Source organism: Salmo salar, chromosome ssa18 (assembly GCF_905237065.1).
Source record: "Salmo salar chromosome ssa18, Ssal_v3.1, whole genome shotgun sequence".
NCBI lineage: Eukaryota > Metazoa > Chordata > Actinopteri > Salmoniformes > Salmonidae > Salmo > Salmo salar.
Window position 1 is genome coordinate 80678751 of NC_059459.1, and position 13837 is coordinate 80692587.

Sequence of the window (13837 nt, forward strand, 5' to 3'; positions counted from 1 at the left end):
CACAGAAAGCACTGAGCTGGGCTGAAACACCTGTATATTCCTCTGGCTGCCCCTCCACCACAGAAAGCACTGAGCTGGGCTGACACACCTGTATATTCCTCTGGCTGCCCCTCCACCACCACAGAAAGCACTGAGCTGGGCTGAAACACCTGTATATTCCTCTGGCTGCCCCTCCACCACAGAAAGCACTGAGCTGGGCTGAAACACCTGTATATTCCTCTGGCTGCCCCTCCACCACAGAAAGCACTGAGCTGGGCTGAAACACCTGTATATTCCTCTGGCTGCCCCTCCACCACAGAAAGCACTGAGCTGGGCTGAAACACCTGTATATTCCTCTGGCTGCCCCTCCACCACAGAAAGCACTGAGCTGTGCTGAAACACCTGTATATTCCTCTGGCTGCCCCTCCACCACAGAAAGCACTGAGCTGGGCTGAAACACCTGTATATTCCTCTGGCTGCCCCTCCACCACCACAGAAAGCACTGAGCTGGGCTGAAACACCTGTATATTCCTCTGGCTGCCCCTCCACCACAGAAAGCACTGAGCTGGGCTGAAACACCTGTATATTCCTCTGGCTGCCCCTCCACCACAGAAAGCACTGAGCTGGGCTGAAACACCTGCATTTTGGGAGCTGCTTTACTCAAGAAATGTTTGTATGCGGCTTTATTAACTCAATGATATATACACTGCTCAAAAAAATAAAGGGAACACTTAAACAACACAATGTAACTCCAAGTCAATCACACTTCTGTGAAATCAAACTGTCCACTTAGGAAGCAACACTGATTGACAATAAATTTCACATGCTGTTGTGCAAATGGAATAGACAACAGGTGGAAATTATAGGCAATTAGCAAGACACCCCAAATAAAGGAGTGGTTCTGCAGGTGGGGACCACAGACCACTTCTTATTTCTTATGCTTCCTGGCTGATGTTTTGGTCACTTTTGAATGCTGGCGGTGCTTTCACTCTAGTGGTAGCATGAGACGGAGTCTACAACCCACACAAGTGGCTCAGGTAGTGCAGCTCATCCAGGATGGCACATCAATGCGAGCTGTGGCAAGAAGGTTTGCTGTGTCTGTCAGCATAGTGTCCAGAGCATGGAGGCGCTACCAGGAGACAGGCCAGTACATCAGGAGACGTGGAGGAGGCCGTAGGAGTGCAACAACCCAGCAGCAGGACCGCTACCGCCGCCTTTGTGCAAGGAGGAGCACTGCCAGAGCCCTGCAAAATGACCTCCAGCAGGCCACAAATGTGCATGTGTCTGCTCAAACGGTCAGAAACAGACTCCATGAGGGTGGTATGAGGGCCCGACGTCCACAGGTGGGGGTTGTGCTTACAGCCCAACACCGTGCAGGATGTTTGGCATTTGCCAGAGAACACCAAGATTGGCAAATTCGCCACTGGTGCCCTGTGCTCTTCACAGATGAAAGCAGGTTCACACTGAGCACGTGACAGAGTCTGGAGACGCCGTGGTGAACGTTCTGCTGCCTGCAACATCCTCCAGCATGACTGGTTTGGCGGTGGGTCAGTCATGGTGTGGGGTGGCATTTCTTTGGGGGGCCGCACAGCCCTCCATGTGCTCGCCAGAGGTAGCCTGACTGCCATTAGGTACCGAGATGAGATCCTCAGACCCCTTGTGAGACCATATGCTGGTGCGGTTGGCCCTGGGTTCCTCCTAATGCAAGACAATGCTAGACCTCATGTGGCTGGAGTGTGTCAGCAGGGAGAGAAAGAGAGCGAGGGGGGAGAGGAGGAGAGCGAGGGGGGAGAGAAGGAGAGCGAGGGGGGGGAGAGAAGGAGAGCGAGGGGGGGGAGAGAAGGAGAGCGAGGGGGGGAGAGAAGGAGAGCGAGGGGGAGAGAGAAGGAGAGCGAGGGGGGAGAGAAAGAGGTGAATAGATGGATGATCTGTGTGTTTTTTAAGGTTCTGAGCAGAGAGGAAGAGGAGAGAGTAGCTATTGGAAGGCCAACAGGCTCGTTGTTGTTATGGTTGTCTATTCTCTCGAGGGTCCGTCAAGGTTTTGGTGGAACAAAACCCTCAGAACTATTTCTCATCATTTGTTGTTAATCTACGTTTGGTAGATTAGATTTTATTGATTGTTGAGTGCCTTCAGAAAGTATGTAAGGTCCCTCATTCGAGCAGTGAATTTCAAACACCGATTCAACCACAGAAAGCAGGGAGGTTTTCCAATACCTCGGAAAGAAGCCTTGAGAGTCCTATTAGTAATAAAAAGCAGACATTGAATATCCCTTTGAGCATGGTGAAGTTATTAACTACACTTTGGATGGTGTATCAATACACCCAGTCACTACAAAGATACAGGCGTCCTTCCTAACTCAGTTCAATTTAAAACATTTGGGGTTAAATATCTGTGATTATAGAAAACTGAGGGTAGATCAACATTGTAGTTACTCCACAATACTAACCTAATTGACAGAGTGAAAAGGAAGCCTGTACACAATTTTTTTATTGTTGTTGCAATAAGGCATAAAGTTAAACTGCAACAACAACAAAATGCGGCAAACAAATGAACTTTGTCCTGAATCCAATATCATCACTGAGTATCACTCGTCATATTTCCAAGCGTGGTGGTAGCTGCATCCTGTTATGGGTATGCTTGTCATCAGCAAGGACTAGGGAGGACTAATAGAGCGAAGCAACGGAATAAAGCACAGGCTAAATCCTAGAGGAAAACCTGGTTGTCTGCTTCCCACCAGACACTGGGAGACATTCACATTTCAGCAGGACAAATAATCTAAAACACAAGACCAAATCTACACTGCAGTTGCTAATCAAGAAGACATGGAATGTTCCTGAGTAGGGTAGTTACCATAACCACCATGGGGCACTCTGTTCACAACGTTGACATCAGTAAACCGCTCGCCCACACGACGCCATGCACCATCTACCCGGTACAGTAGAAACCGGGATTCATCCGTGAACAGCACACTTCTCCAGCGTGACAGTGGCCATCGAAGGTGAGCATTTGCCTTCTGAAGTCGGTTACGAGGCCAAACTGCAGTCAGGTCAAGACCCTGGTGAGGACGACGAGCTTCCCTGAGACGGTTTCTGACAGGATGTGCAAACCCACAGTTGATCCCGCAGGTGAAGAAGCCGGAGGTGAGGTCCTGGACTGGCGTGGTTACATGTGGTCTGCTGTTGTGAGGCCGGTTGGATGTACTATCAAGTTCTCTAAAACGACGTTGGAGGAGGCTTATGGTAGAGAAATTAACATTCAATTCTATGGTAACAGCTCTGGTGGACATTGCTGCAGTCAGAATGCCAATTGCACACTCCCTCCCTATCTGTTGCATTATTGTGACAAAACTGCACATTTTTAGTGGCATTTTATTGTCCCCAGCACAAGGTGCACCTTTGTAATGATCATGTTGTTTAATCAGCTTCTTGATATGCCACACCTGTCAGGTGTATGGATTATCTTGGCAAAGGAGAAATGCTCACTAACAGGGATGTAAACACATTTGTGCACAACATCTTAGAGGAATAAGCTTTTTGTGCGTATGGAACATTTCTGGGATCTTTTATTTAAGCTCATAAAACACTTTACATGTTGAGTTTATACTTTGGTTATGTGTGCGTGTGTAAGTAAATAGTGTTTCTCTCTCTCTCCCAGGTACCAGGCGCCCAGGAGTTGGTAGACTTCTCTCCAGTGTACCGATGCCTCCACATCTATACCGTTCTGGTGAGTTCCACCCATCCCCCTCTCCTCCTTTACTTTGAGAGATTCTCAATTCGGTTTTGCTAATTCCTCCGTCCTCGCCTGCTTTTGAAAAAAAAACGGTTGAAGGTAATCGAGGAGAGGCATTTCGAAGTAGCAAATCGTTTTTAAATACGTCCTTTTCTCAGAGGAAACGAAAGCTGATTCTAAGGGGGTGTGGCAGAACTCTAGAATGCACATGACTATCCTCGATGAAACGGGGCTGTCGATGAGAGGAGGTGCCTCTTCTGTTCTCCTAACTAATTCACATATCCTTGACCTCTGTTCAGGTCGTGGAGGATAGAGGACGGTGTTCTGCACCAATGAGAATCTCCTCCATTCATCTCTTCTCTCAATTATTATTATTTTTTAATATCTCTGATACCATTTTTATTTGATTTTAAATATTCATATCATATCCACAGTGATTTTCTGCATGTTTTCCCCAAATGGACTGAATGAATTAACACCTTAGTTGTTTAATTAAGCACACCCCCTCCACAGCACATATCATCTTGTAGTCTACTGTACTACAGAGATATGCTACTGTGTACTATAGGGACTGAGAGGGAGAGAGGGAGGGAGGAATGGAGAGGGGGAGGGATGGAGGGAGGAAGAGAAGGGAGGAATGGAGGGAGGAAGAGAAGGAAGGAATGGAGAGGGGGAGGGAGGTAGAGAAGGGAGGAATGGAGAGGGGGAGGGAGGATTGGGGAGAGGGGGAGGGAGGATTGGAGAGAGGGGGAGGGAGGGAGGAATGGAGAGGGGGAGGGAGGGAGGAATGGAGAGAGGGAGGAATGGGGAGGGAGGAATGGGGAGGGAGGAATGGGGGGAGGGAGGGAGGAAAGGAGACATGGGGAGGGAGGGAGGGGGGAAGCAGGTGTCTGGGTTGACTGGGTCACGGCTAGGTCAGGGACGAAGCAGGTGACTGGGTCACGGCTAGGTCAGGGACGAAGCAGGTGACTGGGTCACGGCTAGGTCAGGGACGAAGCAGGTGACTGGGTCACGGCTAGGTCATGGACGAAGCAGTGGTCTGGTTGTGTGTATTTGGAGGGGTTGTGACCGGGACAGGCCGGTCAGAGGAGAGGAGTCATGGGGTCTGGCAAGGTGTCTGTTTTGAGGCAGTGTCGGTGTGTGTTTGTGTGTAGACAGAGTGTCTAGGTTAAGAGAGAATCATCGAGGGAACGGAAGAGCATGAACTTCGTGAGGAAGGACGGAGAGCTAGGGAGGAGGGACGATACAGAGGTTATAGCAAGGCTAGGGGGAGAGACAGACAGGGCAAGGAAGGAAAGGGGGTGAGGGAGACTGAGGAGATAGGGAGGTCACAGCAAGGACGAGCGAGACTGAGCGTCGAAGATAGGGACAGAGGGCTAGGGAGAGAGTGCACGCGCAGAAGGGTTAAAGTGAGGGCGAGAGTGAGGTGGAGGACAGAGAAGGAGGATGGCTGACCGATGGAGGAAGTTTGGTAGCTAGATAGGGAAAGAAAAGAGTGAAAGAAAGACTGGGAAAGGGAGTAAGGAATGAGATGGGGAGATGTGGAGGAGGAGAGGAGATGTTGTCAAGAGGAGAGTGCAGGAGACAGACTTTGAGACTGAGGAGTGTTGGAGAGTTGAAAAAGTGGAGGGGTTGCCCTGGGGTTAAAAAGTGGAGGTGTTGCCCTGGGGTGGAGAAGGTGGAGGGTTTGCCCTGGGGTGGAGAAGGTGGAGGGTTTGCCCGGGGGCTGAGAAGGTGGAGGGTTTGCCCGGGGGCGGAGAAGGTGGAGGGGTTTGCCCGGGGGCGGAGAAGGTGGAGGGGTTTGCCCGGGGGCGGAGAAAGTGCATGAGGGAGTGTAGGAGAACGAGACTGGGAGGGATGCAGGAGAGAAAGTGAAGGGAAGGAAAGGGGGGATGGAGGAGAGAAAGTGAAGGGAAGGAAAGGGGGATGGAGGAGAGAAAGTGAAGGGAAGGAAAGGGGGGGATGGTGTTGAAAGGTGTGACCTCAACCTCACTTTCTTTTCCCCCTCCCGTTCCCTCGTTTGTTTTGGTTCCTGCCAGCATTCATGTTTGTTTAGTTATGTTGTGTTCTTTACCATTTTTCTTCTCCTTCTCTCCTGTTTTTGTCCTTTGTTTCAGCCTTCATATGAGAGAGAGAGAGACACACACACACACAGAGAGAGAGCGAGACACACACACACACACACACACACACACACACACACACACACACACACACACACACACACACACACACACACACAGAGAAAAGTGGGTTGGTCGTGACCCCATGGAGAACTGTTGTTAGGGCGGTCGGTCCTGGGGACAAAGTGGATGCCGAGGGTGATAGAACAGAGAGCTGCACCACACACACAATGAACTGAACTCTACACGCTCACACAGATAACGTTACAATGTTTATCCCAGATAATAAATAACATGGTACTCAGATAAATAAACATTTAAATCATATCCTAATCGTTGTATTCTTTAAACATTTCATCTTTATTGTTGATATGATTTAAATATTTATTGATTAGTAAAAAATTTCTCCAATTGAGTACTTCTACTAAACCAGGCGAGTACTTCTACTAAACCAGGCGAGTACTTCTACTAAACCAGGCGAGTACTTCTACTAAACCAGGCGAGTACTTCTACTAAACCAGGCGAGTACTTCTACTAAACCAGGCGAGTACTTCTACTAAACCAGGCGAGTACTTCTACTAAACCAGGCGAGTACTTCTACTAAACCAGGCGAGTACTTCTACTAAACCAGGCGAGTACTTCTACTAAACCAGGCGAGTACTTCTACTAAACCAGGCGAGTACTTCTACTAAACCAGGCGAGTACTTCTACTAAACCAGGCGAGTACTTCTACTAAACCAGGCGAGTACTTCCACTACTAAACCAGGCGAGTACTTCCACTACTAAACCAGGCGAGTACTTCCACTACTAAACCAGGCGAGTACTTCTACTAAACCAGGCGAGTACTTCTACTAAACCAGGCGAGTACTTCTACTAAACCAGGCGAGTACTTCTACTAAACCAGGCGAGTACTTCTACTAAACCAGGCGAGTACTTCTACTAAACCAGGCGAGTACTTCTACTAAACCAGGCGAGTACTTCTACTAAACCAGGCGAGTACTTCTACTAAACCAGGCGAGTACTTCTACTAAACCAGGCGAGTACTTCTACTAAACCAGGCGAGTACTTCTACTAAACCAGGCGAGTACTTCCACTACTAAACCAGGCGAGTACTTCCACTACTAAACCAGGCGAGTACTTCCACTACTAAACCAGGCGAGTACTTCCACTACTAAACCAGGCGAGTACTTCCACTACTAAACCAGGCGAGTACTTCCACTACTAAACCAGGCGAGTACTTCCACTACTAAACCAGGCGAGTACTTCCACTACTAAACCAGGCGAGTACTTCCACTACTAAACCAGGCGAGTACTTCCACTACTAAACCAGGCGAGTACTTCCACTACTAAACCAGGCGAGTACTTCCACTACTAAACCAGGCGAGTACTTCCACTACTAAACCAGGCGAGTACTTCCACTACTAAACCAGGCGAGTACTTCCACTACTAAACCAGGCGAGTACTTCCACTACTAAACCAGGCGAGTACTTCCACTACTAAACCAGGCGAGTACTTCCACTACTAAACCAGGCGAGTACTTCCACTACTAAACCAGGCGAGTACTTCCACTACTAAACCAGGCGAGTACTTCCACTACTAAACCAGGCGAGTACTTCCACTACTAAACCAGGCGAGTACTTCCACTACTAAACCAGGCGAGTACTTCTTCTTCTAGAACATTTGTGTTTCTTATTCTGAACATGATGGCTCGTTATGTGATTGATACCTGGAGGTTGGACAGTTGGAGAAGTGTGTGTGTGTGTGTGTGTGTGTGTGTGTGTGTGTGTGTTCGTTCGTGCCTGTGTTATTAAACGGTCGGTGAAACAGAGTGAAGGGTTCTTCGTGTGTTTCTCGTTTGGTCTGAGGGGAAACTCCATGTAGGGCCAACACTGTTGTTTACATTGATCATAATTTCTATCAGATTTGAGTGTGTGTGTTGGTGTTCTGTGTGTGTACAGTAGAACAAAGGCATATTGTTCAAGTCCAGTCTTCACCATCATGGTAATATGGTGGAATTTAAACATGGGGCGAGAGACGGAGGGAGAGAGGAGAAAACAAAATGAATGTCTTGATTGGAAATGGGATTCTACTTCCAGATTTCGTGGTTTGTGGTTTTGTGTGTTGTCTTTGTGTTTTGTGTCTGTGTGTGTTTTGTGTCTGTGTGTGTGTGTGTGTCTGTGTGTGTGTGTGTGTGTGGTTTGTGTCTGTGTGTGTGTGTGTGTGTGTGTTTGTCTGTGTGTTTGTGTGTGTGTTTGTGTCTGTGTGTGTGTGTGTGTGGTTTGTGTGTGTGGTTTGTGTCTGTGTGTGTGGTTTGTGTCTGTGTGTGTGTGTGTGGTTTGTGTCTGTGTGTGTGTGTGTGGTTTGTGTTTGTGTCTGTGTGTGTGTGTGGTTTGTGTCTGTGTGTGTGTGTGGTTTGTGTCTGTGTGTGTGGTTTGTGTCTGTGTGTGTGGTTTGTGTCTGTGTGTGTGTGTGTGTGTGTGTGGTTTGTGTCTGTGTGTGTGGTTTGTGTCTGTGTGTGTGTGTGTGGTTTGTGTATGTGTGTGTGTGTGTGGTTTGTGTATGTGTTTGTGGTTTGTGTCTGTGTGTGTGTGTGGTTTGTGTCTGTGTGTGGTTTGTGTCTGTGTGTGTGTGTGGTTTGTGTCTGTGTGTGTGTGTGTGGTTTGTGTCTGTGTGTGTGTGTGTGGTTTGTGTCTGTGTGTGTGTGTGTGGTTTGTGTCTGTGTGTGTGTGTGTGGTTTGTGTCTGTGTGCGTGTTTCCCAACTGGTAGCACGGTCCTAACGAGGCCCCCCCCCCACTAAGATGTCTGTTGTTCTGTCTGGCAGTAGAGAACATTCCAGAATCTAGAGACTCTGTTCTGTTCATGACTAGAGATATCTGCCTTAGACCCTGTAGTCATCGGTAACGTGGCACTGCTTTTGTGTTTGGAGCTGTGTGTGTGGTTGGACGATTTGGAGAAGCGTGCGTGTATTATTAAACAATAGTTTAAGCAGAATGAAGGTTTCTTGGTGGTAGTGTGAGGAAATGCAGCCACACGATAGCTGTGTCCTCCCCTGAGGGTCTTCTTGACCTCTGTCTACACCTCACACTTCTCTCCAGAGTGTTAGTGTTGTGTATCTGACTTCATGGACGTTGTCCAGTCAGCTTTACGGCCTGTATTGAAGCTCTGACCTCTTAGTAGAACTACTCTGGAGAACTCCCTGCCCTCTACCCCTCTAAACAGCCTCCCGCTCACTCACTCACTCACTCACTCACTCACCCATCCACTCCACCCTTCCCCTCTTACCCCTTTCCACTCCTCTCCCTCTCATTCTACCCCTCTCCCTCTCATTCTACCCCTCTCCCTCTCATTCTACCCCTCTCCCTCTCATTCTACCCCTCTCCCTCTCATTCTACCCCTCCCCCTCTCCCTCTCATTCTACCCCTCCCCCACTCCCTCTCATTCTACCCCTCTCCCTCTCATTCTACCCCTCTCCCTCTCATTCTACCCCTCTCCCTCTCATTCTACCCCTCTCCCTCTCATTCTACCCCTCTCCCTCTCATTCTACCCCTCCCCCTCTCCCTCTCATTCTACCCCTCCCCCACTCCCTCTCATTCTACCCCTCTCCCTCTCATTCTACCCCTCTCCCTCTCATTCTACCCCTCCCCCTCTCCCTCTCATTCTACCCCTCTCCCTCTCATTCTACCCCTCTCCCTCTCCCTCTCATTCTACCCCTTCTCTCTCTCGTTCTCCCTCTCTCCTTTTCTCTCTCTCCTTCTCCCACTACCCCGTCTCTCTCTCTCTCATGCACTGTTGTGGTATGTGTCTTCAATAGACATTGTTCTCATTGAGAGAACTACCAAGGTCCTTAGGAAATTCAACAGTTTATGTCTTCAATCAAATCTCCATTTAGAATTTTATTTTATTGGAAACATTTTTCATTATAACAGCACAGCAGAGGTTTTGGCCTTAGTTTCAGCTTCCCTGGTTGTGGAGGGTTATCAGCCCACCTCTGGTGTCTTATCTGTGCGCTGGGGCGGTACTGTGGGTCCTGGTCTGGGTCTCAGCTAGAGGCAATAAGGGCAGAGACTGGTGCTACTGTTTGAGGAGGATGGAGAGGGGGCCTGGGGTTTATCACTGTAAAGCGGTGTGTGTGTGTGTGTGTGTGTGTGTGAGACACTGGTTCAGTCATACTGAAGAACCGGACTAGTATCTGACTGATATGATCCACTTTGAAGAGAGATTGATGACGCCGGTGGAAACGGAACACCTAGTGACTGTCCAATCACTGACTCTCGTTGAATGAGAGTGCCTTTTGTACCCCAATATCAAACTTTTGTTTCTACCGAAATCCTCTTATCTGTTTTTCGCCTTGACTTTCAACCTCTTTCAAATCTTTATTTATTTTTTGTTGTTAATCCAAACCTGTTTTTTAATCAGTTTTACAAATGAAATCAGTTACTGATGAACGTCAATACATGTGGGGATCCAAGGGTTGTCATGGCTACCGCCTCCTCTCTGTTGCCATCGCTCACGGCCGGTCTCTAAGGATGTTGTCCATGTTGTTGTTGTTTTTTACCCAGGGTTCCCGGGAGCAGTTTGAGAACTACTACAGGAATCAGAGAAGGAAACAGGCTCGCCTCGTACTGCAACCCCACTCTAACATGGTAGATATCACCCCTCACCTCGTACTGCAACCCCACTCTAACATGGTAGATATCACCCCTCACCTCGTACTGCAACCCCACTCTAACATGGTAGATATCACCCCTCACCTCGTACTGCAACCCCACTCTAACATGGTAGATATCACCCCTCACCTCGTACTGCAACCCCACTCTAACATGGTAGATATCACCCCTCACCTCGTACTGCAACCCCACTCTAACATGGTAGATATCACCCCTCACCTCGTACTGCAACCCCACTCTAACATGGTAGATATCACCCCTCACCTCGTACTGCAACCCCACTCTAACATGGTAGATATCACCCCTCACCTCGTACTGCAACCCCACTCTAACATGGTAGATATCACCCCTCACCTCGTACTGCAACCCCACTCTAACATGGTAGATATCACCCCTCACCTCGTACTGCAACCCCACTCTAACATGATAGATATCACCCCTCACCTCGTACTGCAACCCCACTCTAACATGGTAGATATCACCCCTCACCTCGTACTGCAACCCCACTCTAACATGGTAGATATCACCCCTCACTGCAACCCCACTCTAACATGGTAGATATCACCCCTCACCTCGTACTGCAACCCCACTTTAACATGGTAGATATCACCCCTCACCTCGTACTGCAACCCCACTCTAACATGGTAGATATCACCCCTCACCTCGTACTGCAACCCCACTCTAACATGGTAGATATCACCCCTCACCTCGTACTGCAACCCCACTCTAACATGGTAGATATCACCCCTCACCTCGTACTGCAACCCCACTCTAACATGGTAGATATCACCCCTCACCTCGTACTGCAACCCCACTCTAACATGGTAGATATCACCCCTCACCTCGTACTGCGACCCCACTCTAACATGGTAGATATCACCCCTCACCTCGTACTGCAACCCCACTCTAACATGGTAGATATCACCCCTCACCTCGTACTGCAACCCCACTCTAACATGGTAGATATCACCCCTCGCCTCGTACTGCAACCCCACTCTAACATGGTAGATATCACCCCTCGCCTCGTACTGCAACCCCACTCTAACATGGTAGATATCACCCCTCGCCTCGTACTGCAACCCCACTCTAACATGGTAGATATCACCCCTCGCCTCGTACTGCAACCCCACTCTAACATGGTAGATATCACCCCTCGCCTCGTACTGCAACCCCACTCTAACATGGTAGATATCACCCCTCGCCTCGTACTGCAACCCCACTCTAACATGGTAGATATCACCCCTCGCCTCGTACTGCAACCCCACTCTAACATGGTAGATATCACCCCTCACCTCGTACTGCAACCCCACTCTAACATGGTAGATATCACCCCTCACCTCGTACTGCAACCCCACTCTAACATGGTAGATATCACCCCTCACCTCGTACTGCAACCCCACTCTAACATGGTAGATATCACCCCTCGCCTCGTACTGCAACCCCACTCTAACATGGTAGATATCACCCCTCACCTCGTACTGCGACCCCACTCTAACATGGTAGATATCACCCCTCACCTCGTACTGCAACCCCACTCTAACATGGTAGATATCACCCCTCGCCTCGTACTGCAACCCCACTCTAACATGGTAGATATCACCCCTCGCCTCGTACTGCAACCCCACTCTAACATGGTAGATATCACCCCTCGCCTCGTACTGCAACCCCACTCTAACATGGTAGATATCACCCCTCGCCTCGTACTGCAACCCCACTCTAACATGGTAGATATCACCCCTCACCTCGTACTGCAACCCCACTCTAACATGGTAGATATCACCCCTCACCTCGTACTGCAACCCCACTCTAACATGGTAGATATCACCCCTCACCTCGTACTGCAACCCCACTCTAACATGGTAGATATCACCCCTCACCTCGTACTGCAACCCCACTCTAACATGGTAGATATCACCCCTCGTACTGCAACCCCACTCTAACATGGTAGATATCACCCCTCGTACTGCAACCCCACTCTAACATGGTAGATATCACCCCTCGTACTGCAACCCCACTCTAACATGGTAGATATCACCCCTCGTACTGCAACCCCACTCTAACATGGTAGATATCACCCCTCACCTCGTACTGCAACCCCACTCTAACATGGTAGATATCACCCCTCGCCTCGTACTGCAACCCCACTCTAACATGGTAGATATCACCCCTCGCCTCGTACTGCAACCCCACTCTAACATGGTAGATATCACCCCTCGTACTGCAACCCCACTCTAACATGGTAGATATCACCCCTCGTACTGCAACCCCACTCTAACATGGTAGATATCACCCCTCGTACTGCAACCCCACTCTAACATGGTAGATATCACCCCTCACCTCGTACTGCAACCCCACTCTAACATGGTAGATATCACCCCTCGCCTCGTACTGCAACCCCACTCTAACATGGTAGATATCACCCCTCGCCTCGTACTGCAACCCCACTCTAACATGGTAGATATCACCCCTCGCCTCACCTCGTACTGCAACCCCACTCTAACATGGTAGATATCACCCCTCGTACTGCAACCCCACTCTAACATGGTAGATATCACCCCTCGCCTTTTGAGCTGAGAGTAGACACTTACCTACCCTCTCTGCTGTCTGTCCTCTCTGCTGTCTGTCCTCTCTGCTGTCTGTCCTCTCTGCTGTCTGTCCTCTCTGCTGTCTGCCCTCTCTGCTGTCTGTCCTCTCTGCTGTCTATCCTCCCCATCACACCAACTTCAAAAACAGAAGCCATGTTGTTATTGTCTTTCCAGAGGTCAGTTGTAGTTTAAATCCTATTATTCTTCTCTTTTCTTCATCTAGCACGAAAGCTTGGAAGGATACAGGAGGTACTTCAATCAAATAGTAGGGTAAGTTCTCCACCCCTCCTCTCTTCCTATCCATCTTTCATTCTCCCCTCTATCCATCAATCCATCTAAAATGTTGTATTTCTTGGCATGGATGGATAACATGAACTTACTGGCTAGGATGTGTGTTCAGCTATTCAGTGACACTTCATTTAAAAGCTTACCAGCCTTCCTTGCATGCATACCTCTCTTCCACGCTTCCATCTACCCGTCTTCCCATTCTGACCACACTCTCTTCTTTTCTCCCAACCTCTCCTTTCTCTGGGCTTGCTGGCCTAAAACACACACACACACACACACACACACACACACACACACACACACACACAGGAAGGTGTTGAATGAGGATTGATGGTGTGTGGGATGTGAGGTGGCATATCCATGTTATTCCGACAGTCTGGATGGGAATATCGGGAATGTTCACTGTCTGGAGCAGAGAAGACAGACACTTCTCCAAATATCCCATCGACCAGGGCTGTCCCGCT

General features: G+C 49.0%; 1 protein-coding gene across 6 annotated transcripts in view; it reads left to right on the plus strand.

Moving 5' to 3' along the window:
• Positions 1-13837, plus strand: part of exoc6b (exocyst complex component 6B) — a 168619-nt gene that overhangs the window by 62479 nt on the left and 92303 nt on the right. For all 6 annotated transcript variants that reach the window (XM_045701645.1, XM_045701640.1, XM_045701642.1 and 3 more), the window contains 3 exons: positions 3635-3703; positions 10393-10476; positions 13309-13355. In XM_045701645.1, coding sequence (XP_045557601.1) covers positions 3635-3703; positions 10393-10476; positions 13309-13355 — 200 coding nt within the window. The remainder of the gene's footprint in view (positions 1-3634; positions 3704-10392; positions 10477-13308; positions 13356-13837) is intronic.